Source organism: Aquarana catesbeiana, linkage group LG05, assembly GCF_042186555.1.
Source record: "Aquarana catesbeiana isolate 2022-GZ linkage group LG05, ASM4218655v1, whole genome shotgun sequence".
Classification (NCBI taxonomy): Eukaryota; Metazoa; Chordata; class Amphibia; order Anura; family Ranidae; genus Aquarana; species Aquarana catesbeiana.
In genome coordinates, this window is record NC_133328.1 from 101,340,908 (window position 1) to 101,366,306 (window position 25,399).

The 25,399-nt window shown below is 40.3% G+C and overlaps 1 protein-coding gene across 4 annotated transcripts in view; it reads right to left on the reverse strand.

Moving 5' to 3' along the window:
• The window catches only part of LOC141144373 (sodium channel protein type 5 subunit alpha-like), a 586,505-nt gene that overhangs the window by 47,388 nt on the left and 513,718 nt on the right, over positions 1–25,399 (reverse strand). For 2 of the 4 annotated variants that reach the window (XM_073630007.1, XM_073630006.1), the window contains one exon: positions 14,299–14,421. In XM_073630007.1, the coding sequence (XP_073486108.1) occupies positions 14,299–14,421 (123 nt within the window). Of the gene's footprint in view, positions 1–14,298; positions 14,422–14,749; positions 14,876–25,399 lie in introns of all 4 variants that reach the window. The other 2 variants (XM_073630004.1, XM_073630005.1) reach the window with 1 other exon arrangement.

The window sequence follows — 25,399 nt, forward strand, 5'->3', positions numbered from 1 at the left end:
ATTTTCACCCTCCGTAGACTTAACAAGCGGTAGGACCTTACTATAGCGAGGGCCACACAAAAGTTATTTTTGAAGGTTGACCATATTTAAGCTTTATATAAGGCCCAATGCAAATACAACACATTACTATTCACCCTGTAAAAGCTTAATTAATCATTCCTATAGGTACCGGTTAGCATACTGGCTGCAAATCTCAGTGGACTGCACAGAAGCAGCGGCACAGTTAAAAAGACAGGGGGAGGGTAATGTCACTGTTCCCTATTACTCCATCACAGATTCAGCCACTTGCCATGATAATTATTTAGACGTTGGTATTTCTGGTCAATACCACTAAGGAACAAGTGCAACCAATGTACAGGCTGGTTTGTGGGGACAGGTGTTTCTACAGGGACCCTATTTTAAAGGGATAGCTTTTCACATAGGTACAATGTAATTTTCCACAATCCCAATTTTCTGTGAGGAATACTAAGTGCTCTCTTGCCTGGGGGCAGAAACTAACTTGGCTTGAAACCCCTTTGGCTCAGGAGTTGCTGTGATTGTGTAAAATGTACATATTTGTTGGACATTTCCTTGAAACAGCTTCACAAAGACGCCACAGTTTTACCTGGGCATCACATATTCATGTAAATATCATAGAACAGGACATAAATGATGGATTCAAATCCTAGATTACCGTGATCACCATTGTTCTATGTGGCACAGTATTAGCAAGAAACCCAGCAAGCCCTCCCTATCTCTGTATATTATAGGTGACATGTTCAAACTTCACTGCCAACAAAAACTCTCTTGGGACAGGAGCAAGCCAACTTTTCAGGCCATTATGAAGCCATATGAATTACCTCATTGTGCAATAAATGTGTTCAGAGCAAATGAAAAACAGTTTCATTTCTACTTTATTTGTCCTATGAGCTTAGCCTGTTTTTGCCAGATATTTTAATGTATTTGAACTTGAAAATGTTTTTCTCTATAAAACAGCAGTTCCTCTATGAGCCTTTTGTGTGCTTTTTAATATTAATAAACAATAATATTTGGCAGGGAGATCAACTAACCCATTGGCTTCCAATATATCCCAAGAATACTACCTATGAGGTTTGAGATTCTAGCTTCCTAGCTCCTAGCTTGCTGCCAAGAGTGATCTCTGACCTGAGAAGGCAGCGGGAGAAATTATAATCTTGGCATTACTTTGGTCAGGATAAGGGGCAGATGTTGACACACTAGACAGAAAGGGAGAGTGGAGTGATGATCTTATAAGCATGGTGCATCGCTTTCATTGTCCAATTAGCAAACTGCAGGATGGGCAATGGCTAGGTTGTTTTCCTTAATGTGTATCAAAAGTCTTTCTTCAGAGCTTTATTGCTATCACCCGAATGGAACATAGACAGCAAATATCCTTTCCAAACACTATCCAAAACAAAAAAACAAAAAAAAGTGTTTGCTATATATCTACTTTCATATGATAATTGATTTTAAGGTAACGGCCAGATTACTAAACTTGCTTAACAGTATTCAAATTGAGTATACTCACTTTAGCCCTTTTACATTGATTGTATGCTGTAACTATGGTAGGAAGACATTGTTATGTATGCTTTTATTAATAAATGTACATAATGAACAAGCTTATGTTTTTGTCTGTATTATTCATATGAAATACATTATGGATCTTAGCAGCAATTATGTTAAGTTTTTTTTATTAGGAAGTAAATGATCTGTAGGTTGATAGATGAATCACAGAGCTTTATTTTTTCATTTGACCTCAATAAAAATCTAACTGACACTTTAGTCTTAATATCATCATGTTGTCAATTGCCTCACTAAATCAGTCGGATATGACATTCTACATTTAAATTGAAGGCTGATTTAAATTATCTATGACAGACACAACATATGTTTTAGAAATTATGTATAATGTTTTCCATTATGGCATTCTTAGTAAATTTGTGAAGCCAGACTGACAGATAAACACCAGGTGTTGGATAATATTGATTGGTTATGACCATGCAAATAAGGGTTCAAATGTCCTCTAGAGTAGTGTAGATAACTAATCAAACAATATCCCCTCGTTTTCAGAATACTGTAGATGTAATAAGGGGGTTATTTAGGAATAGTTGTACAGTGAAAATAATTTTAAGACCTAAAAGAAAGATTTATCATGGTATCTATTTTGGGTGACAGGAATGGGTAAAAAAGGAAGGGAGGACAGCAGAGGGGAGAAGTAGAAAGAGAAAGAGAGGACAGAAGAAGAAATAAAAGCGAAAAGTAAAGAAGGAAGAAAGGAATACTTTTTTTACCATACTTCTTGCATGGCTATGAAAACTATAGCTCTCCTAAGAGCTCAGCTTCTTGGGTTTTTCCCTCTCGAGTGGATTCTCGAAACATTTTCATGGAGAAGCCACTACCAAAAATAGACACTGCAATACTGATTTAATTAACCTTCAGTAGGACTGCACAGCGAATCCACTCTATAGAATGGAAACAGAAAGTTCTGCTCACTTTTAAACCTAACACAGCAGGATTGGAGCGAGGGGAGATCTCACTGCTATGATCAATTGGATAAAAACCCCTTCCACACCACACCCAAAACAAAAAAGTTCTCGGTTTTTAACATTAAAAATAAAATGTAAAATAGTTATAATTTCAGCAGCTGATTAAGTGAAATGCCTCCTAATATTATTTACTAACTCTCCCTTTTTCCTAAATCATAGTCTGAATATATCAATCACATGCTTTTATATTTAAAACCTACTAGATTTCAGAGTCTGAACTGTAATGAACGCAAATGGCACTATATTGACTGGCTGTTGAAATCACTGAGTGTATGATCTACCAAACTCTGAGATATTTAGATATCTCCAAATCAAAAATTTCTATACACCATTCCTAAAGGGGGATACACCATTATCCCAATTATCCATTTTTGAATCAATCTGTACAAAAGATCCATTTGCTAAAGGTACAATTTCATCACTTTATAATCAATTATATGGAGTAGCAAATCTTAATAGACCCTCTTACGTTCAGAGGTGGGAGGAGGACCTGGGACGAACTTTAGAAGACACGGACTGGTCTAACATATGGCTCACATCTAAGTCATCTTCACCCAACATCTTAGCACTGGAGACAAATTATAAAGTCCTAACTCGCTGGTACCTTGTACCCGCTAGAGTGGCAAAATATTCACCTAATACCTCAGCTCTTTGTTTTCGAGGATGCCCAGAAATAGGCACATATTTACACATATGGTGGACGTGCCCAGTAATCCAAACCTTCTGGAAGGAAGTCTTCGTGATTGCATCTAAAATATTTAAAAAAATAATACAACCAGATCCATATTTAACTTTACTTAATCTAAAACCGGAATGATTAACACTCTCTCAATTCAAACGTATGATCCAACTAATAACGGCTGCAAAACAAACAGTGGCCAAGGCATGGAAATCTCCTACATTGGTACTAGCAGAAACAATTCACAGAATGAATAATACAATGTCCCATGCTAAGATGGTAGCCATCGATCAAAATCAAATTCCAAAATTTGAAAAACTTTGGCATCCTTGGATAAAACAACAGTTCCTGTCAAACTTCAATGACTCTGTCCTGTTGCCATGGTAACAGATTAAATGACTTACAGAGACACCCATTTTAAGGCTTCAAAGAGAACTAAAAAGAATAATAAACTGACGAGCGGGACAACCTTGTGGACCATACCTCTACCTTTCAACCCTTTTTCTTCTTTCTCTTTCCTTTTCTCCACCTTACGATTAAAGCTCATTATCAGAATTTATTTGACCTATATACACTCTACTTGTAAACAATATGTATAGTAGGTATAAATCATTTAAATACCTACAAAAGTAACTAAGGAAATGATATATATCTTTAATTTAGGTTTACGTGAACCCAATGTTTAATATTTGAAATTTCATGATATTTACCTATATAAACCCTACTGTAAAACAATGAGCTTACTTTATAGATCCTTGTAAACTTACTTTATGTATCTTTATAACATTGTATACTCAATAAACTTCTTTTGACAAGGAAATCACTGAGTGTATCCTATTAGACCATTACTTCCCACTCTATATGTGAACAATCTTCCATTTATAGGTCATCTAAATACTCGCTATTGTGTCTGCTCTGTGAGTAAATATACATATTAAGGGGGGTGTTTGCTTCCATATGGATTTTATTTCCTGTACCATATAAGCCTTCTGCAAATGGTATTGTATAACTGAATTTTCTTTGTATCTGTGAAATGCATAGCATGTATTTTTATGAACTGGTTGAGGGGATTGTTTCATCCAGTATTGTGGTTATAACACACAGCTTTGCTGGGCATCCTGTCCCAGATAATACTGCAAGTAGGAAACTACTTAAAGCCATATGCCTGGACAGTGGAAATACAGTTTGTCTAAATGCATGGTAGGAATGAAAGGAAACAATAGAAGATAGAAAGCTGTAATTAGCAGGGATATATAGGCCACTGGAATCTAAATGCAACCCTTGTGGAGATTAATAAGTATGTATTGTTTTAATAATGACTTTATTCACTCACTAATGTAGTGTATAAAAAGAATGAATCTCTCGTGATCTGCCATTGCCATAACCTGGTAGGAAGGTTTTTTGGTCTACTGGCTGTCTTCAATCTTTACTATGTCATCCTGCTGACTCCCAGGGTTTATGCTGATTACAGGAAACTATTAGTCAGTAGTGGCTTAGACCTGAGAATTTCCAGTAAGTGGGAAGAGGTATACGGTGGATGTGCTGATGGAATTTTGCATAATTCTGTCCCAATAGGTTCTGTAAAATTGACAAACTACCAATGTGGTCCAGAAAACATTCACTTAATTTGAGTTTTATATTAGGAATATCAAGGCTTTATTTCCAGGGATTGAGAAGGGCTTTCAGAAGGGTTCTTAGAGGGACTACAGCCTCTTGCTAATGATTTTTTCCTCATTCTTAAACTGTATGTCAAACCCAAACTTTTCTTTTTTTTTGAAGCTTTGGATATAGTGAAGAAGGCTTAGAACCCCTGCTGGGTTTTACTGCTGGCCTAGGCTCCAATAAAGCTTTCCCCTTACTTCTTCCTGCTGACATTTTACCAGACAAAAGGTGAGGCAAACAATCAAACAATATTTCCTAGTTCCCAGAGCACCAGAGATATAGTAAGAGAGTTATTTATGATTGACTGTACAGTAAAAATAAGGTTATGACTTAAAGGGATCTTGGGTAACAGGGATGGGTGAAAGGGGATCTTGGGTTACAGGGATGGGTGAAAAAGAAATCTTGGGTAACAGGGATGGGTGAAAGAGGGATCTTGGCTAACAGGGATGGGTGGAAAAGGGAGGACAGCAGGGAGGTGAGAAGGAAGAAAGGAGAAAAGGAAAGTAGGAAGAATGGATGGAAAAAGGGGAGTAATTTTTACCTCCCCTTTAGCCTCTGTTCTATACTTCCTGCCCTGCTGATGTTTTACGACGCAGGAAGTGGATAAAAAAAATTCCAATTGCAACACAGACAGAAATAAAAAAATGCATTTCTTTGGTAAATTAGGGGGAGGCTACAACTCCTGTCAGACTTGTATTGCTGTTTGTGTCCTTGTTGTAGATTTTTCCTTGCTTTTTGGTAAACTGTCAGCAGAACAGGAAGTGAGGGTGAATCTCTCTACTGGAGCCTCTGCCCTTTTTGGCTGTAAAAATTGACAGGAGTTCTAATAATTCTTTACTCTAGAAATTTTTTTTCTTGACATACATTTTAAACACACATCTCTCTCCATGCTGCAGACAACCTTGGGGTTGGATTAATACTTTATTTCTTAATTAGACTAAATTTTTTTTCTATTTAGACTTTAGATAGACTTTTGTTGAGGGAAGTCGAAAACCCCTGTACTATAGAGCCATATCTTCAGGTTTAGGTGTTCAAAGATTATGTTGCCACAACCAAAATGCTTCACCCAGTGGGGTGGCCTGCCATTTCCATGCGCTGTCAGAAAGCAAAACAAAAGTCCTGGGCAGGTTATGTTTCGTCTGCCATCCATTTTTTTACTTTTAATTCATTTTAAATATATAATATGTAAATAAGTACTCTTATGTTTAATTCCCTATAAGATTATGAATGAAGTAAAAGTTTAAGTAATGTGTAGGAGTAATACACATTTACAATATGAATTATCTCATAATATCAGGATTGCTGGCTAGCTTAAGGTTTAATGGAATGATTTAGCTGGCAGTATGTGCTCAGAAAACTGCACATTTGTTAGTTATGTAAGACCTATTCATTCTGGTGTGTGTGTGCAATTATTCAAATTAGGCAGAACAAAAATGTTCAAACTGAAAGGAAATTAGAGAAAATAAACTTCCCTCTAACAATACCTAATTACAAATATTGCTAATTGTTGTTTACTGCAGTGGAAGAATTGGGCACACAGCCAAGTGCATTAATAGGCTTTTAGCATGTGCTTAGAGCAATGCTTACTTATCAGCAGGATCACCAACAGGCTATGTGTTTTCTTCCAGCCTTCTGTAAATACAACATTTATATAGCTAAAGCCACTAGTATAAGGGACCATACAATGTCATACACTATACTATATAGCGATAAACACAAATATAACCAACACTAAACCGCTAAGGGACTTTTAGGGTTCATTCACAACAGATGAAGTGGGACTGCGTTGGGCGGCTATTCCAGCACAATCCCACCACATGACAAGGCAAAATGTCATGTTCACACTACTGCATTGCAGCAGGACTTTTTTCATCTCCACACAGTGAGAGGCAATCCACCTCCACGAAGGCCAAATGCACTTTACGGAATGTCTGTGTGACATTTCAATAAAGTGCTCAAAAAAGTGAACACTGTACAGCACTGAGTTTGGCACATCAGCACTGCAGCGATCCCGCTGGACCACACAACCCAGCGGCTGGTATAAACTAGCGCTTAAAGTATCACAATAGTATTTCTAAACCAGTCTCAAAGATAAAATATGTCATAAAACATCATTTTATTTCATTCAGCAAAAAAAAAAATAAAAAGAACCCACTTAACAACTTCAGACCCGGAAGATTTGGCTGCACAGTGACCAGGCCATTATTTGTGATTCGGCAATGCGTCGATTTAACTGACAATTGCGCGGTCGTGCGACACTGTACCCAAACAAAATTGATATCCTTTTTTCCCACAAATAGAGCTTTCTTTTGGTGGTATTTGAACACCTCTGCGTTTTTTTAATTTTTTGCACTATACATAAAAGAAGAGCGACAATTTTGAAAAAAAAACACAATATCTTTTACTTTTTGCTATAATAATTATCCCACATTAAAAAAAAACAAAAAAAAAAAAAACACATTTTTCCTCAGTTTAGGCCAATATGTATTTTTCTACATATTTTTGGTAAAAAAAAAATCACAATAAGTGTATATTGATTGGTTTGCGTAAAAGTTGTAGCATCTACAAAATAGGGGATAGATTTATGGCATTTTTATTATTATTTTTTTTACTAGTAATGGCGGCGATCTGCAATTTTTATAGGGGCTGCGATATTGCGGCGGAAAAATTGGACACTTTTGACACATTTTTGGGACCACTGACAATTATACAGCGATGCTGGCTACCATTCATTCAACTAATAACGAACAGTAATTATGGGGTCCTGCAGCTTTAAGCCTCCAAAATATGAAGTTATATCACAGGTGGTGTCGTGAGAGCTTTTTCACGCATTTCTCAGACTCTAATTTGCTTCATCAAAAACTTATGGGAACACATATGTGCTGTCCACGTATATGTCTGCAGAGGACAAATGGGTGCACTGTCACAAGCTGTAGTCTCGTATAGAGGGTATAGAGTAATGCCATACTTATAAAAAGCCACGAAAACCAGCCAGTAAGGTAGTCCTCATATTAAAAGGATGTCATGACAGGACGTCAGACCACCTCAACTTGGAATTATAGGAAAATGTGGTGGCCGATATGTAAAATTAGAGTTCCATTCTTTACACGCTGAATTACATCTATTGACTAATTCCTAGGTCTTCACAGGAATAACATTACATCATGGCCAAGATAACATATTGTGAATTCCAAGTGTGCACCATTCAAATGTAAGCTACACACCCACACCATCAGATTACAGTCTAAGAAATGCATCAAAGAGGCATCACTCCACTTGTGACTAACTTCATACTTTGGAAGCCTAAAGCTGCAGAACCACATAAATACTGATGGTTAAAGGGCTGCCAGTATAGGTGAATAACATATGCATCTTCATAAACGACATCTCCGTAACATATTTGGGAGAATATACAGTGGGTAAAATAAGTATTGAAGTTATCTCCATTTTATAAAGAAACCAATACAAATAAGTGCAGAAATTAAATTATGTGTAATAAAATGGAATGACACAGGAATAAAGGATTAAACACGCCCAGAAGACAAGCTGAAGCTTTGTCTTGATCGAATGAATCATAATGGATTTGAATATTTTTTTCATGATGACCTACGATAAGAACCAAGTTGATTTTCTAGATATTAGTATTGTAAAAAATTGAAATGGGGGATTGATAAATAAGCTTTTCAGGAAGGAGGCAGCTGGCAACAGCTTGTTGCATCCCGGCAGCTTCCATCCTGAACCACTTAAAAAATATATACCTTTTAGTCCATTCCACTAATGAACATTTTCAAAGGGAAGCAGATGAGCTTACGAAAAGATTACTTGTGAGAGGGTATACCAGGTCATGAGAAAATTAAAAAAGTTTTCACAAAGCATTGGTCCATTCTCACTGAGGACCCTGTTTTGGGAAATCTTTATTGTTGTATACTCCTTATATTTGAAGTTATCTTGTGTCGGCGGCGTATTGGTCTCCAATGTGGTGCTGCGTCTGGTCTCTGGATGTGGTCATCCAGGAGATCGGATATGATGCGATGACGTGTGACGTCACTGCGCCGGACATGCATGCTATATGGGAATGCCAGGGACCACACCATTCCTCCTTCCCACCAGCCATATGGATAGGAACTGCCATATTGAGGATTGAATTCAACATTTCTATGGGGTGGATTCAGCCTGCATTTTCCATGTAAAGAACATTTGGCTTCAGTAAGTATCTTTACCCCATGATATAAGGTTTAATTACACTTAAGGGAAGGGGATTAACATTGATACTGACATGCATTTGTTTATGCATTGTCAGATACATATATGCCTTGTTACTGAGTATGGAAATATATATATATTTTTTTTTTTTTCTTTAACCTCCCTGGCGGTATGATTATTTCAGATTTTAGGTGCTGAAAGCGGTACCATTATTTTGCACAGAAATTTGGCGTTTTATATTGTAGGCCTGTAATTCTTAGGAATAACTCACTTAAATCTGTCCAAACAAGAGTCTAGTAGACATCCCGGGTATGATAAAGTTTGAAAAACGAAATAAAAAATTATAATATAATAAATAACTATAAATAATTATAACAAATAATAATATAATAATAATAAAAATTATATAATAATGTAATCAAATCAAAAACACTGAAATTTGCTCAGTTGCAGAATTGTAGCTTTTGTTACTTTTAGTGTTTGATGACGGATCTCCTCACAAATCACTATCGCTCAATTCTGCAAGTGATTATAATTTATTATCGCTTTTTTCTAGCTGGTCTAAAGCCACTTTTGATGTAAAGAGACAGTTTTGGTTGCTATGGACAATCTCCAGTTTCCTGGCAGAAAGAACAGTTTTATATATATAAAACTGCATGCAGGACACTGGGCAGACCACTAGGGATAAAGGGGATGTGTAGTTATTTGATACAGTACTGTAATCTGTAAGATTACAGTATGCTGTATCTGTACTGTGTGTTTCACTTTTGAATTTACCGCCGAACTCCGTCCCCGTGCGTCGCAACGCTCGCAGGGAACGGAGCTCGGCACTGTGAATCGAGCGAGACACAGCGGCTCGCCGATCACAGCGGAGAGACATCGCAGGATCCAGGGGACAAGGTAAGTAAACTGTTCCTGGATCCTGCGATGCAAGCCCGAGTCTGGCTCGGGGATACCGCTTTTGGTATGAAAAATCCACCCCGAGTCAGACTCGGGAATACCGCCAGGGAGGTTAAAGCATCTGCGCCTAATTTTTGGACATTTGTCTTCGGTTTTTGTATAGCATGAGTGGTGCTATAGTGGATCCATAGGAGTATCTTGTCAGGATTATGGGAGTGCTTGAGCCAAGGCATGTAATATGCTGGGAGTATGTCCAAGTGGACTTTATGTATAGATACAGCAGTATTTATGTAATATCAAAGTCGTGAGTAATGTTTTTATATTACAGAAGTGGTACTATCCCTGAGGAAGCAGTTATTTTTGTTCATACTTTGAAATGCGTTGGATACCCCTATCTACTGGATTCCATCTAACCATCATCATGGTGGAGTACACAAGCAACTAGCTGGGGGATACCACTTCTTATGCACTTAATATATTTCACTGTACTGTATTTTCCAAACATCTTGATACATGCTATGATGAGTTTTGTCTTCCATTGGAAATTGTATATTGTTCTTATATTACTATTTTAATGATGCTATTTAATATTTTTTTTTTTTATATTAAACTATGGTTGAATTGCCTTTAAAGTCCCAAAAATGAGGGTGTGTTTGAAATTTATGTAAATGTGATGATGGCAATCACACCTACAATCACTTGAGTTTTTCTATTTAGCAGCTTTATTTTCTTTCTTTGAAACAATTTGAGAGTTTCCTTGGCTTTGTGTTTGGGGTCGTTGTCTTGCTGAAGTGTCCACCCTTGTTTCATCCTCATCATCTTGGTAGACGGCAGCAGATTTTTATCAAGAATGTCTTGGTATGTTTTTCTATTCATCCTTCCTTCAGTGATATGAAGTTTGCCAGTGCCGTATGCTGAAAAACAGCCCCACACCATGATGTTCCCACCTCCAAACTTCACTGTTGGTATGGTGGTGTTTTTGGGGTGATGTGCAGTGCCATTTGACCTCCAAACATGGTGTGTATTATAGAATCCAAAGGGTTCAATTTTGGTCTCATCCAACCAGACTATAATCTCACAGTATGTCACAGGCTTGCCTAAATGTTGTGCAACAAAAGCTTTAACATGCTTTTTCTTTAGCAATGGAGTCCAGCATGCATACAGGCCATGGCGGTTGAGTGCATTAGTTATTGTGTTCTTTGAAACAATTGTACCTGCTAAATGCAGATCTTTCTGAAGCTCTCCACAAGTGAGCCCTTGGCTTTTGGACAACTCTTCTGATAATTCTTTTCACTCCTCTGTCAGAAATCATGCAGGGAGCACTTGGTTCTGGCCGGTTTATGGTGAAATGATGTTCTTCCCACTTCCTGATTTTGGCACCAACAGTGCTCACTGGAACATTAAGAAGTTTAGAAATCCTTCTGTAACCAATGCCATCAGTATGTTTTGCAACAAAAAGGTTGCAAAGGTATTGAGAGAGCTCTTTGCTTTTACCCATCATGAGATGTTTGTGTTATACCTTGGTAATTTTTCCCTGTGGCATTTCATTTTATTACACATATTTTCTGAACTTACATGTTTTGGTGTCTTTGTATGTATTAATTGCATAGGTTGTTACCGACAGTTGGTGAAAATTTCATGTCATTAGCATCTTTAGAAATATATTTACCTAGAAAAATGGTGACGTGTTCCATACTTATTTTACCCGTTGTATTTTATATGTGATTTTACACTGATTGAAATAAAAATTGGGTTTTATGATGTATCTGAGTCTGGTTTAGGAACACTTTTGTGATATTTCCCTGGTTTGCTGTTAATATTGTATTCTGTATTACTTATGTATTAGAGAATATTTAACAGGCTTTCACCAAGGTTATCATTTATAATCAGTAATTAAAGCATATCTTAAGCCAAAATTATTTTTGCTAGTTTTTGATAAAGTAAGGAAACATGTTAGTTTTGCTTTTTTTTGTGTTTTATTTTTTTCTGTTTGTTTGTTTTTTGTCTTGTGGAGAGAATTACTTTCACTTCCGAAAGACACAATGGGAAGTTAAAGAAAATCTCTTCAAAATAAGGAAAATCCCCTCTTAGACAGTTGTCACTGAAACAAGTGCTCCAATCGGAAAATTTCCCCTCTATCCCTGCTCTTGTGACAACTCAAAATGTTACTTTTTTTTCCTTCACTTTTTGTCCTAGTGACAAAATCATCAGGGCACATTGAGGGGGTAAAGCTAACAAGCAGGGACAGAGACAGCAATAAAAACCAGATAGAACCCCTAATCCCTCCCTACTCTAGCTATACTAAAAAAATACCCTTTAATAATAATAATAATAATAATAGCAAGAGTGATCATCATCATTATCATAATACCACATAGTAAAAAGGTTTTTAGTCAAGGTTAATTATTTCCCTTGCCTAGGAGAGCACTTAGCAATACCTGTAGTAATATTTGCTTTGGGATGAATGCACTACTACATACAAAAAATAATAATAATAAACTTAAATATTTGATGAAAGAATTTACATAGTGGAGTATTTAACTGAACATTTAAAATAGTTGAATTTATATAATATGTAAAATTAGATATAAAATAATAATACTTAATGTAAATAAAGAGAGAAAATCTGCCCAGGAGAGATACAGACAGCAATAAAGACATGTTAGAGATTATAGCCCCCCCCCCCCACACACACACACACACACACTATCCAAAACTGCTAAAGGGGTGAGCTAGTTATATGTGTCCTGCAGATGTTAAATATTTGAAATCCTTCCTGGAACATGGTCTTTCCCTTCTCTCCTGGGCCTAGGCCCTGAGAGGATGGTGCTGTACATTGCATGTCCTTCTACCCAAGGCTTAGGACCTAAAGGATGGAAGCAGCAGGAATCTCCCCTCCAGGGAGGTTTTACTGAAGCTGCTGGAAGCAACTGCAGCTGTCCCCCACAAGCGAAGTGAGAAGCCCACACATGAACCTTCTCAACACTCCTGCCTTGGAAAACCAGGACCAGGACAACCTTAGAACCTTGATCTCAAATAAGCCTGTATGAGCAGTGAGACTTCAACGCTTAGTGGACCTTGGGGGGGGGGTTAGAGCCTGGTCTGGTAACTGAGATCAACTACATTTTTGTGATATCCTGATTCATTCCTCACCCTCATTCTTATTTCTGCTAAAGTTAATAAACTGGTTTACAATTACTTCAACCAAAGTGACTGCTGGCACCCATTTTTCTTATGTAGCTGGAGAAGAACCACAACTAAGACCGAATGTGCTTAAAGCCTTAGCACCATGTAAGTGTGCTTGGCACATTCATAATGTAAGATGTCAGTTATCTAAAGGTCAGATCCTATTGAAGTAAGTTCTAATAGTGCTACATACACAGTCAATTTGAATAGAGCCATTCATTTTTCACTGCCCAGCATGAAATTGTATACATAAATGGTGAGCTACAGAGCTGGGTCTATCTTTAAAACAAATCACTATTTCCAACCCAACCAGTCAACATTTTTTAAATGTTTTCAGATATCAGTTGAATTAATTATTTGCCAATACACCCTGTACTGGATGGCAGACATCTAATGTCCATGAGCACCTTATGACTGTATGACTGGATATGACTACAAGAAAAGCCAAGCACAGACATGGATGTCCTTACCACTGAAGTGAACAGAAGACATATACTTTGGAATTTACAGTATACAATGAACACAATTATTTAAGATTAGAACACATGATGTCTAGCCTACATATGAGCAGCCAATTTGAAAGGAGAAGACACTACAGAGACATGCATTGATTAAAACGTAGCGGAAATTACATGCAAGGGTTTGAGGCTTATTTTCACACAGAAAGCAAAAATCTGTCAAACAAGATCGGTTGATAGAATAAAAGCTGAACATGCAAAAAAATAAATAGCTGGCATGCTAGCAAACACACAAGTATTTCAGAAGAAAGTATTTGCAATGAATGTATTCATGACTTTAGGACTTAGAAGAGGTGGAAAAACACACCACAAATCTCAGAATTTTGATACCTTTGTCAAATACTCATTGCAAGGGTTGATGATGTACCCTCGTCTGAAATCTCTCTAGTATTTATTTAATTCTGTGTAATGAGATTTCTGCGTCTGTGTTACATCAAATCTCTTTACAAAGATGAAACAAATGTCAAAATTGAGAAAAAACTAACTGTATACCAAATGGAAGAGCCATTCTTGTATACAGATCTACTAACACCAATTCAAATAAAATGAGGTCCTACACATGCTTTTTGTTGAAATGGACCCCGTTTGATTGCTGTTGTATTCTTACCCTCATCCCTTCAAACCGTGATAATGCCCTTAATGGTCTCAAAGCTCTGAGGGTCCTAAGAGATTTTATAGGACCAAAATCGGAGAATCCCATGGCAGTAGCTATCAAGCTTATTAAAGACACCTAAATGGAGACACAAAGCAGAATCCAGGCCGTTAACACACTTTGGCCATCTTTACCTGCTTCTGATGAATAAATTATATATAACCAAAGACCTGCAGAAAGAAAATGTTAAGAGAAAAGAAGAGTTATACATTTAACAGGTTTCAATTGAATGCTTAAGAATATTCCTGAAGCCCTGTCTTTCCTTCATATTTTTATGTATATATGAAGATATTGAAGTACATTTTTTATACCTCCACTGTCTTTTTCCTAAAAGAAGAAGACGTTATTTTCCTGTAAAAAAAAAACAAAAGGTGAGAAAACGTTGATAAGATGTGGTTAACCTTACCCTCATGCCTTCAAATCTGGACAAGGCTCGCAGAGGCCTCAATGCCCTCAGTGTTCTGAGAGACTTCATGGATACCACTTGCCCTTGGCTATTCCCATAAGTTGCTATCAGACAAGCTACTGAAATCTGCATAGATTGAATGAACAAAATGGCTGATCAGATCCTTGCAACCAAATGTTATTGCCCAAACGTCTACGCTTTTTGGTTCTTGAAAAGCAAAATAATGTTAAACACTCCTTAAAACACACCACAAAGTTATTTAGCACAACATATAATCAAACAGGAGAGAATCCTGCAGTTGCATAGTACTTTCCATTATTTAAACCTAAAATGAACACCCCTGCGGAAGCCCATTATGATACCTTATAATTAACCCAGGGTACTTTGCAGATGCAATGCAAATTTATTAAAGCATATAATGAATGTGATTATGAAAGCATACAATGAATGTTAAATAACATTTTTAGCTAACTGTATAGAAAAGTAGAAGGTCTTAAAAGGAGTTCATTAGCTGAAGTTTAGTTAGCTAGAAGACGTATTGTTCATTTTAATACAGAGGACTGTAGTTGAAAAATGTTATAAGAGAATGGTTTCACTATAATAATTAGAACCACAATCATAATAATAACCATAAAGACAAAATCTGAAACCGTGACTTCTGTTCATGGCAAAGAAAATGAACTGCAAAGGGGATCCAGATAGGAAGGAGAAGGGAGCATGGTCCATATCTCACCTTTTACAGTACTGTTTATGAACATAAATGGAAATGAATATGAATAGAAGAACTTCCTATATCTCTACAAAAGCACAATCCAGAGGCTTCTAAAGACATTTTGTGGGATTATATTGGTGGATGTGTCTGGGACGAGATGAGTTCCTGCATAAAAATTCTCCTGTCCAGAAAACAGAGAAGAAGAAGCCTGACAAGAGTGCTGGGGGGGAGGTACCATGTCTTCCTGTGGCTAAACCAAACCCCCATAGTAATGTTGGCTTACTTTCCTAGTAAGAGGCCCAAAGGTGTAGGAGAAACCTCAGAAGCTCCATGAGAATGTGATTGCTCTACTGGTTATTCTTCAATATCTAGCATCGCCTGTGAAATGCTATTCACGTTAGTAGGCTCCCTGGCGGTTTTCCCGAGTGTGGCTCGGGGTTAAAATTCAGTACCATTAGCGGTAACCCCGAGCCACACTCGGGATCGCATTGCAGGATCCTGGGGCGGCGTTACTTACCTTGTCCCCGGGATCCTGCGATGTCACCCGCAGTGTCCGAGGGCTCCGTCCTCCTCCGAAGCCTCTCCGTGCCAGGCTCCGTTCCCTGCGAGCGGCGCGACGCACGGGGGCGGAGCCTGGCGGCAAATTCAAAAAAATGTCAAAAGCATAACACATACAGTACTGTAATCTTACAGATTACAGTACTGTATGAAATGATTTCACATCCCTTTTGTCCCCAGTGCTTTGTTTCATGCCCTGCATGCAATTTTACATGATATACACTGTTCTTTCTACCTGGAAACTGGAGATTGTCCATAGCAACCAAAAAGTGTCCCTTTACGTCAAAAGTGGCTTTAGACCAGCTAGAAAACAGCGATAGTAAATTAGAACACTTGCAGAATTGAGCGATAGTGACTTGTGGGGAAATTTATTTTATTACTATTTTTTTTTTTTTTTTAATTATTTATTTTTATTTATTATATTATAATTTATGTTTTTGTGTTTCAAACTTTATCATACCCGGGATATCTACTAGACTCTGGTTTGGACAGATTTAAGTGTGTTATTGTTAAGATTTACAGACCTACAATATAAAACGCCAAATTTCCATGCAAAATAATGGTACCGCTTTCAGCACCTAAAATCCGAAATAATCATACCGCCAGGGAGGTTAACATTTTACACTCAAATGTGTAACTAAAATGGAAAAAAAAACAGTACAGTAGCTCGACTCCACTCTGTCGTATCTATGATTTTTACTAAGCAGAATTTTATAGGTACAACAATGCAATGGACATGTATAAATACACTGTTTTTTACGCCTCCTTCACGTGGTAGTTTAGCCACGTTCATCAGATCCTAGTGGGAGGATTCAGTGAAATCGTCCTGCTAAAAGGGCTGTGAATAGCAACAGCCGCTCAGCCTATAAAAATGACTGATAGACTGACAGTGAATACCACTGTTTGCATATAGCCACACACCTGCAGATGACTGTGTCCAGACTCAGACAACCATCCCTAACCGCAAGTAATCCTATGGCATGTCTGCATGTGAACAGTGGCGGCCACTGTTAGCCTGTCATTATTATATAGGCTGATCAGTCACTGCTAATCACATGCACTTGTGATTCCAGCCGCAACAGTCCATTGATTCTTGTTGCTGGAATCCAGTGTTTGCAGCTAAACTGCTACGTGAAGGAGGCCTTATATAGATACGATGAACAATATATTGTGAGGAAGAAACCTAACTTTTGTTGTAGTAAAACTACACACGTATTCAAAACTAATTCCCAGATACTACAGAAGACAATGCTGTGCAGTCTTACCCAGGAGAAAGCTGGCCAACTGACATTTTCATAATCTAATAAACATCCAGGATCATATGCCTGTGTCCACTTTACATGAGTAAATGTACAGTACTTGACAGGAATGAAAGCATTCTTGTTGGTCAAATACAATCCAGCGATCTATATGAACAAGATATTTCAAGCAAACCATGGCAGCCACTCCCCTCTAATAAAAGGGCATCAGCCCTTAGCACGACAGTGAGTTTGCCTTCAGTGTAACTGCAATCTAAACCTCGGCTAAGTCACAAGGGTAGACAGACACAATGTGCTTAAGCTGGTAACACACAGACTATTCTAATTTCTTGTGTCTTTATTGAACACACCCATTAAACATTAACAGTACTAGTGGCAACAAGTAAGTGAATTCATGGAGTTAGATTTTTAGAGAGCTTCTTTTTGCGAGGCATGGTTCACATTAGCTCATGCTTCTCATGAACAGCAATCGTAAAAAAAATTTTTGCGTGTCTTTTATCAATCAAAGTAGCTCTGAACCACATCTCCAAACTCATTTCATTAATTGGACTCCAGGTATGAAAACTACTGACTCCAATTAGCTTTTGCTGAAGTACTTAGTCTATGAAGTCACTTACGTTTTCCTCCAGCATTGTGCATGTTTAATAGGTGTGTTCAATAAAAAGACATGAGAAATTAGAATTGTTTGTGTGCTATCAGCTTAAGCACAGAGGGGTTGATTTACTTAAAGCAATAGACTGTGCACTTTGCAAAGTGCAGTTGCACTCTTTAAGAGCAGTTGCTCCAGAGCTTGGTAAATAAGCAGAAGCTCTGCTGACTTCCATCATCCAATCATGTGCAAGCAATAAAGCTGTTTTTGTTTTTCATTTTCCTTGCATGTGATTGGGTATTCTTTGCAAAGTGAAGCCTTACCTCATTTAATAAGCTCTGAAGCAACTGCCCTCACAGAGTACAACTGCACTTTGCAAAGTGCACAGTCTATTTGCCTTTAGTAAATCAACCCATTGTGTTTGTCTATTGTTGTGAATAAAGCCATCCATACATGGATCTAAGTTTGGCCGGTTCAAAAGGGCCCATCTGAATGTCAGTCCATGTATGGGCACCCTGATTATATACAAGCCGATCTATCAATTGACTCGTGTACAACCAGCTTGTTGGGTTTTTCCAGAACAATTAGTGCCCACAGCTATAGCTGGCAACACTAATCATTGTGTTCTACCATCAGGGAGGGCTCCCCACCAGCAGAATACAATACTACTGCAGTAGGGATTCCCCCACAGTCATTGTTGATGAGGGAATCAAGCAATTTTCTCTCCTTCCACCAAGAAATTTGCAAAAACTATGGCCTGCCTTAACCAGTTCCGGACCAGCTGCCGCAGTTGTACTGTGGCAGGTTGGCTCCCCTTGGCGACCCTTTAAGACGCTATAGAAGGCATGTACCCAGAGCCGATGCGAGTGCCTGGCAGGCACGATGACCGCCGGGCACCTGCGATCGCTCGTGACAGAGCGAGAACCAGGATCTGTGTGTGTAAACACACAAATTCCAGTTCTCTCAGGGGAGAGGGGACAGATTGTAAGTTCATACTAAGTATGAACACTGATCTCTCTCCCCCCCAGTCAGTCCCATCCCCCCTACAGTTAGAACACACTGAGGGAACACACAGTTAACCCCTTGATCGCCCCCTAGTGTTAACCCCTTCCCTGTCAGTGACATTTATACAGTAATCAGTGCATAATTATAGCACTGCTCACTGAATAACTGACAATGGTCTCAAAAATCTGTCAAAAGTGTCCAATTTGTCCGCAGCAATATCGCAGTTCCGATAAAAATCTCAGATCACTCCCATTACTTGTAAAAAATAAATAAATAAATAAAAATTCCATGAATCTAAATCTATCCTCTTTTTTGTAGACGCTATAACTTTTGCGTAAACCAATCAATATACGATTATTGCGATTTTTTTTACCAAAAACAAGTAGAAGAATACATATCGGCCTAAACTGAAGAAAAACATTTTTCTTTTTAACTATTTATTATAGCAAAAAGTAAAGGATATTGTGTTTTTTTCGAAATTGTCGCTATTCTTTTGTTTAAAGCGCAAAAAATAAAAAACGCAGAGGTGAACAAATACCACCAAAAGAAAGCTCTATTTGTGGGAAAAAAAAGGACATGAATTTTGTTTTGGTACAGCGTTGCACGACCGCGCAATTGTCAGTTAAAGCGACACAGTGCCGTATCGCAAAAAATGGCCTGGTCATTGAGCAGCCAAATCTTCCAGGGCTGAAGTGGTTAAATGAGGATCAGGTCACATTTCATGGCAAATTACTGCAGAAAATCAGTTAATTCCAAGGGGGCTCACATACATTTTCTTGCCACTGTATATGACTTCCTAGCCAATTTCACCAGCCTCAGCTGACAGGTGCCCCCTTACCCCCCTTATTTAACCAGGTGACACTAGTGAAAAGATTCAGAAAGTCCAGGGCACATACTTGCTTGGATCTTGTAAATTGTACACATAGAAAAGAGGTAAGAAACTGTCCTAAGAAGCATTTTTTATATACACCATGTGAGTGAGTACAGGAGAACACCGATATTGTGAGTTTTGGTGAAGGGGCAGGAACTGTTTCCCGAGGAAAGTGCAGTTGCACTCTATAAGAGCTAGAGGAAGAAAGCCTGAGGAAGAAATTAAGAATTATAGATTTGCAAGGGGCACAGTGAATTAGTGTGCACCCAAAACTGCTATCCCTGTGTTTTTTAGTAAAATTGTAGTTACATAAATAGGTTAATTAATGGTATTTTTAGTACAGTCTGGTAGAAAAATCAGTAGAACTGAGATAATATAGATTTCCATATAAATTCAGCATCAATTATAGAGCATAATTTTTACAGGCTTTGGGAATATTTTGAAAACTAGTGTTTTAAAGCTAACCTGTGGATATAAGCAGATGCCTGTAGGTGCTCCCCCTGCCCACATCCCACAATACAATGCTGGTGACTAGGGATGAGCCGAACACCCCCCGGTTCGGTTTGCACCAGAACCTGCGAACGGACCACAAATTTGCACGAACTTTAGAACCCCATTGACGTCTATGGGACTCGAACGTTCGAAATCAAAAGTGCTCATTTTAAAGGCTAATTTGCATGGTAGTGTCCTAAAAAAGGGTTTGGGAACCCGGTCCTGCCCCAGGGGACATGTATCAATGCAAAAAAAACTTTTAAAAACGGCAGTTTTTTTGGGAGCAGTGATTTTAATGATGCTTAAAGATAATAAAAAAAAAAAAAAAAGTGAAATATTCCTTTAAATATCGTACCTGGGGGTTGTCTATAGTATGCCTGTAAAGTGGCGCGTGTTTCCCGTGCCTAGAACAGTCCCTGCACAAAATGTCGATTTTAAAGGAAAAAAAGTCATTTAAAACTGCTTGCGGCTTTAATGTAATGTCGGGTCCTGGCAATATGGATGAAAATCAGTGAGACAAACGGCATGGGTACCCCCCAGTCCATTACCAGGCCCTTTGGGTCTTGTATGGATATTAACACCCAAATTAAAAAAGGAAAGGTGTGGGGCCCCCAGGCCCTATATACTCTGAACAGCAGTATACAGGCGGTGCAAACAAGACAGGGACTGTAGGTTTGTTGTTAAGTAGAATCTGTTTGTAATTGAACTGGTACATTTTTAACGTGTTTAACTCCAGCCAAAAAATCTATTTTAAGCTTTTTTGGAAAACATAGGGAAGGGTTATCACCCCTGTGACATTTGTTTTGCTGTCTGTGCTCCTCTTCAGAAGATTTCACCTCACTTGTTGTCCCAATGACAAATGTTTTTTGAAAATTTGGGTTTTTTTGTGAAACAAGGATTGGTGATAAAGCATCAGTGGAAAGTTGAAATGTTTTTCCCATATTAACTCTTACAGGAGAGAATTTCCCTTCCTAGGGGTAGATTTCATCTCACTTCCTGTTGTCTCCTTCCGTTTGCAAGTAGGAGTCGTTTGTAAGTTGGATGTTTAAAAGTAGGGGCCTGCCCTATATACTCAGCAGAAATTTGGGCCTTAGGTGTTGTTGTGGCCACAACACTGTAAGCCCTCACAGGGCCCTGCTGTGAAATATTAGATCAAGAATTGTAATTACAAGCCCCTGTTGAACAGGGGCAGAAAAATTGGGCCTTTGGTGGTGGTGGTGGTACTGGTGCCACAACACTGTAAGTCCTCACTCGCTCTTGGTGGGCGCAGAAACGAGCCCTGCTGTGAAATATTAGATCAAGAATTGTAACTACACGCCCCTGTTAAACAGGAGCTGAAAAATTGGGCCTTAGGCACTGGTGCTGGTGCCACAACACTGCAACCCCTCACAGATACTCTAGTTGGAACGCAGAAACGAGCCCTGCTGCAAAATATTGCATCAAAAATTGTGATTACATGCCCCTGTTAAACAGGGGCTGAAAAATTAGTCCTTAGGCACTGGTGCCACAACACTGCAACCCCTCACAGATACTCTAGTTGGAATGCAGGAACGAGCCCTGCTGCAAAGTATTGCATCAAAAATTGTAATTACACGCCCCTGTTAAACAGGGGCTGAAAAATTGGGCCTTAGGCACTGGTGCTGGTGCCACAACACTACAACCCCTCACAGATACTCTAGTTGGAACGCAGGAACGAGCCCTGCTGCAAAGAATTGCATCAAAAATTGTAATTACACGCCCATGTTAAACAGGGGCTGAAAAATTGGGCCTTAGGCACTGGTGCTGGTGCCACAACACTGCAACCCCTCACAGATACTCTAGTTGGAACGCAGGAACGAGCCCTGCTGCAAAGTATTGCATCAAAAATTGTAATTACATGCCCCTGTTAAACAGGGGCTGAAAAATTGGGCCTTAGGCACTGGTGGCAGCGCCCAGAACCAAAAATGTTCCTACAAGCTATCAGCGTGATCATTGAGGAGGAAGAGGATAATTACTCAGGATAGTCACTCAGCATAGGCAGTCTTTGAAGGGATCTGAGATTTCAAAAAAATTATTCAGTTACATCAGCATCAGGTGCTTGGTAGCTGGTGGTGATCCAAGACTGATTAATTTTTATGAAGGTCAGTCGATCGACCGAGTCGGTGGACAGACGCACCCTGTGATCGGTTACAAAGCCTCCAGCAGCACTGAATGTGCGTTCCGAAAGAACACTGGATGCAGGACAGGCCAGTAGCTCAATTGCATACTGTGCAAGCTCTGGCCAGTGATACATCCTCAAGACCCAGTAACCCAGAGGATTTTCGGTGGGAAAGGTGTCCAAGTCAGATCTTGCCCCTAGGTATTCCTGCACCATGTAAAACAGACGCTGGCGATGGTTGCTGGAACCGATCATACCTTGGGCTGCGGACTAAAAAATTGTCTGAACGCATCGGTCAGACGGCCACCTTCTCCACCGCTCCTTCTTTAAATGACCGAAGCCTCAGCAACACGTTGTCCTGAAACAGGAGTTTGTAACCTCCCAGTCTCTGGGAACGCGTTGCACAGACCTTTCTGCAAGGCCTCCCAAAGATGTTTCATCCTCTGCTCCCTCTGCAACAGCAAGATAAGGTCCGCAACCTTACCCTTGTAACGTGGATCAAGGAGGGTTGCCATCAGTATTGGTCCTTCTCCTTGATACCACAAATACAAGGATCCTTACGCAGGCTTTGCAGGATCAGGGAGGCCATGCAGCGTAGGTTTGCTGAGGCATTCGGTCCGGAGTCCTCTGGGTCACTAAGGACGACATGGTCCGCAGCCACCTCCTCCCAGCCACGTACAAGTCCATGTGTTTCTTGGGACTGATCCCTTAAAGACTGCTGCTGAGTGCCAGGCTCCACCTCCATACTGACACAATCCTCCTCCTCTTCCTGTGTGATTGGCAGGCACGCAGGAACACTGTCTGGATAAAGGGGGCCTTGAGAGCTAAGGAAGACCTCTTCTTCCTGCCTCTGTTCTGCCTCAAGTGCCCTGTCCATTATTCCACGCAGCGTGTGCTCCAACAGGTGGACAAGGGGGACAGTGTCACTGATGCATGCACTGTCACTGCTCACCATCCTCGTGGCCTCCTCAAATGGTGACAGGACAGTGCATGCATCCCTAATCATGGCCCACTGGAGTGGGAAAAAAAAAACAAGCTCTCCTGACCCTGTCCTGGTGCCATAGTCGCATAGGTACTCATTGATGGCCCTCTGCTGCATGTGCAGCCGCTGCAGCATGGCCAACGTTGAGTTCCACCTGGTGGGCATGTCACAGATTAGGTGGTTCTTGGGCAGGTTAAACTCCTTTTGGAGGTCTGCCAGCCGAGAACTGGCATTATATGACCGGCGGAAATGCACACAGACTTTCCTGGCCTGCCCCAGGACATCCTGTAAGCTCGGGTACCTGCCCAAGAACCGCTGCACCACCAAGTTAAGGATGTGAGCCAAACAGGGTACATGGGTCATTTGTCCCTGTCGGAGGGCAGAGAGGAGGTTGGTGCCATTCTCGCAAACCACCATTCCTGCCTTAAGTTGGCGTGGCGTCAACCACCTCTGAACCTGCTCCTGCAGAGCTGACAGAACCTCTGCCCCAGTGTGGCTCCTGCCCCCAAGCACACCAGCTCAAGCACCGCATGGCATCTTTTGGCCTGCATACTTGCGTAGCCCCTTGAACGGCTACGGAGCACCGTTAGTTCCAAGGACAAAGCACAGGAAGAGGCCATGGAGGAAGAAGAAGAGGAGGGGGTGGAGGAGAGAGGTGTGTCACAATCATTAGTAGTGGCATTTTGGAGGTGTGGTCGTGGAACAACCTCCAACACTACTGCACCTTGTCCTGCATCTTTCCCAGCTGCCAGCAGTCACCCAATGCGTGGTGAAAATTAGGTAACGTCTCTGTCCATGCCTGCTGAACCATGAGGCAGCGGTAATATGCACCTTACAGCTGACCACCCTGTCCAGCAAGGCCAAGACATTGCCTTCCACATGCCGGTAGAGAGCCGGAATCGCCTTCCATGAGAAAAAATGGCGTTTGGGTACCTGCCACTGAGGAACCGCACATTCCACAAACTCATGGAAGGGGGCAGAGTCTACCAACTGAAAAGGCAGCAGTTGAAGTGCTAGCAATTTTGCCAAGCTAGCATTCAACCACTGGGCATGTGGATGGCTGGGAGTGAACTTCTTTCGGCGGTGCAGCAGCTGGGGCAGAGAAATTTGCCTGGTACAATCTGACGTCGGTGTACCGAAAGCAGATTGCCCACAAGTACTTGGCTGTGACACACCTAATTCTACACCTTCATTCCTCTCAGTGCAGGTCTCAGAGAGGACTGAAGGTAAAGTGGGGTTGGAGATCTCAGCTGATGAGGAGCAAGGAGAGGTCCTCTTTGTTCTTTGGTGTGGTTCTTTTAGATACGCTTGCCAACGAACTGCATGGCAGGTCAACATATGTCTAGTCAAGCATGTGGTGCCCAAGCGGGAGATGTTTTGGCCATGCGAGATACGCTTGAGACATATGTTGCAAATAGCAGCGGTGCGATCTGATGCACTCGTCTCAAAAAAGGCCCACACCAAAGAACTTTTGTAATAACGCGCAGAGACAGCAGCGCCCTGCACATGCGGAGCTTTGGGGTGTGATGCAGTCAGTCTGCTGCCCTTAGGCTGGCCCCTGGAGGGCATCCTGCCTTGTTAGTGATGTGCCTCCTCCTCCTCTCTCCTATCAGGCACCCACATTGAGTCAGTGACCTCATCATCCCCTCCCTCCTCATCACTGGAGCAAACCTGGCAGTATACTGCAGCAGGGGAAGCATTACTGCCAGACTGCTGTCCTTCTTGGGCACCCCCTCTGTCCGTGCTCACGTTACTGCCTTCAACTAGCTCAGTATCATCATCAGAGCCTTCTAAATGCTGGGCATCCTCCTGGAGCATGTACCCAACACTGTGGTCAAACAGTTCGAGGGACTCCTCAGGAGGACATGGTGGGGTTAGGGAAGGAGTCACTGATGCCATTGAGCCGAGGGAAGAGGCCGCGTTGGCAGCTGCTTTGCCAGACAAAGTACCCTGAGCATGGGTGAGAGAGGATGAGGAGGATGAGGACGGCTTGGTCATCCACTCGACCAAGTCTTCCGCATGTTGCGGCTCCACACGGCCAGCTG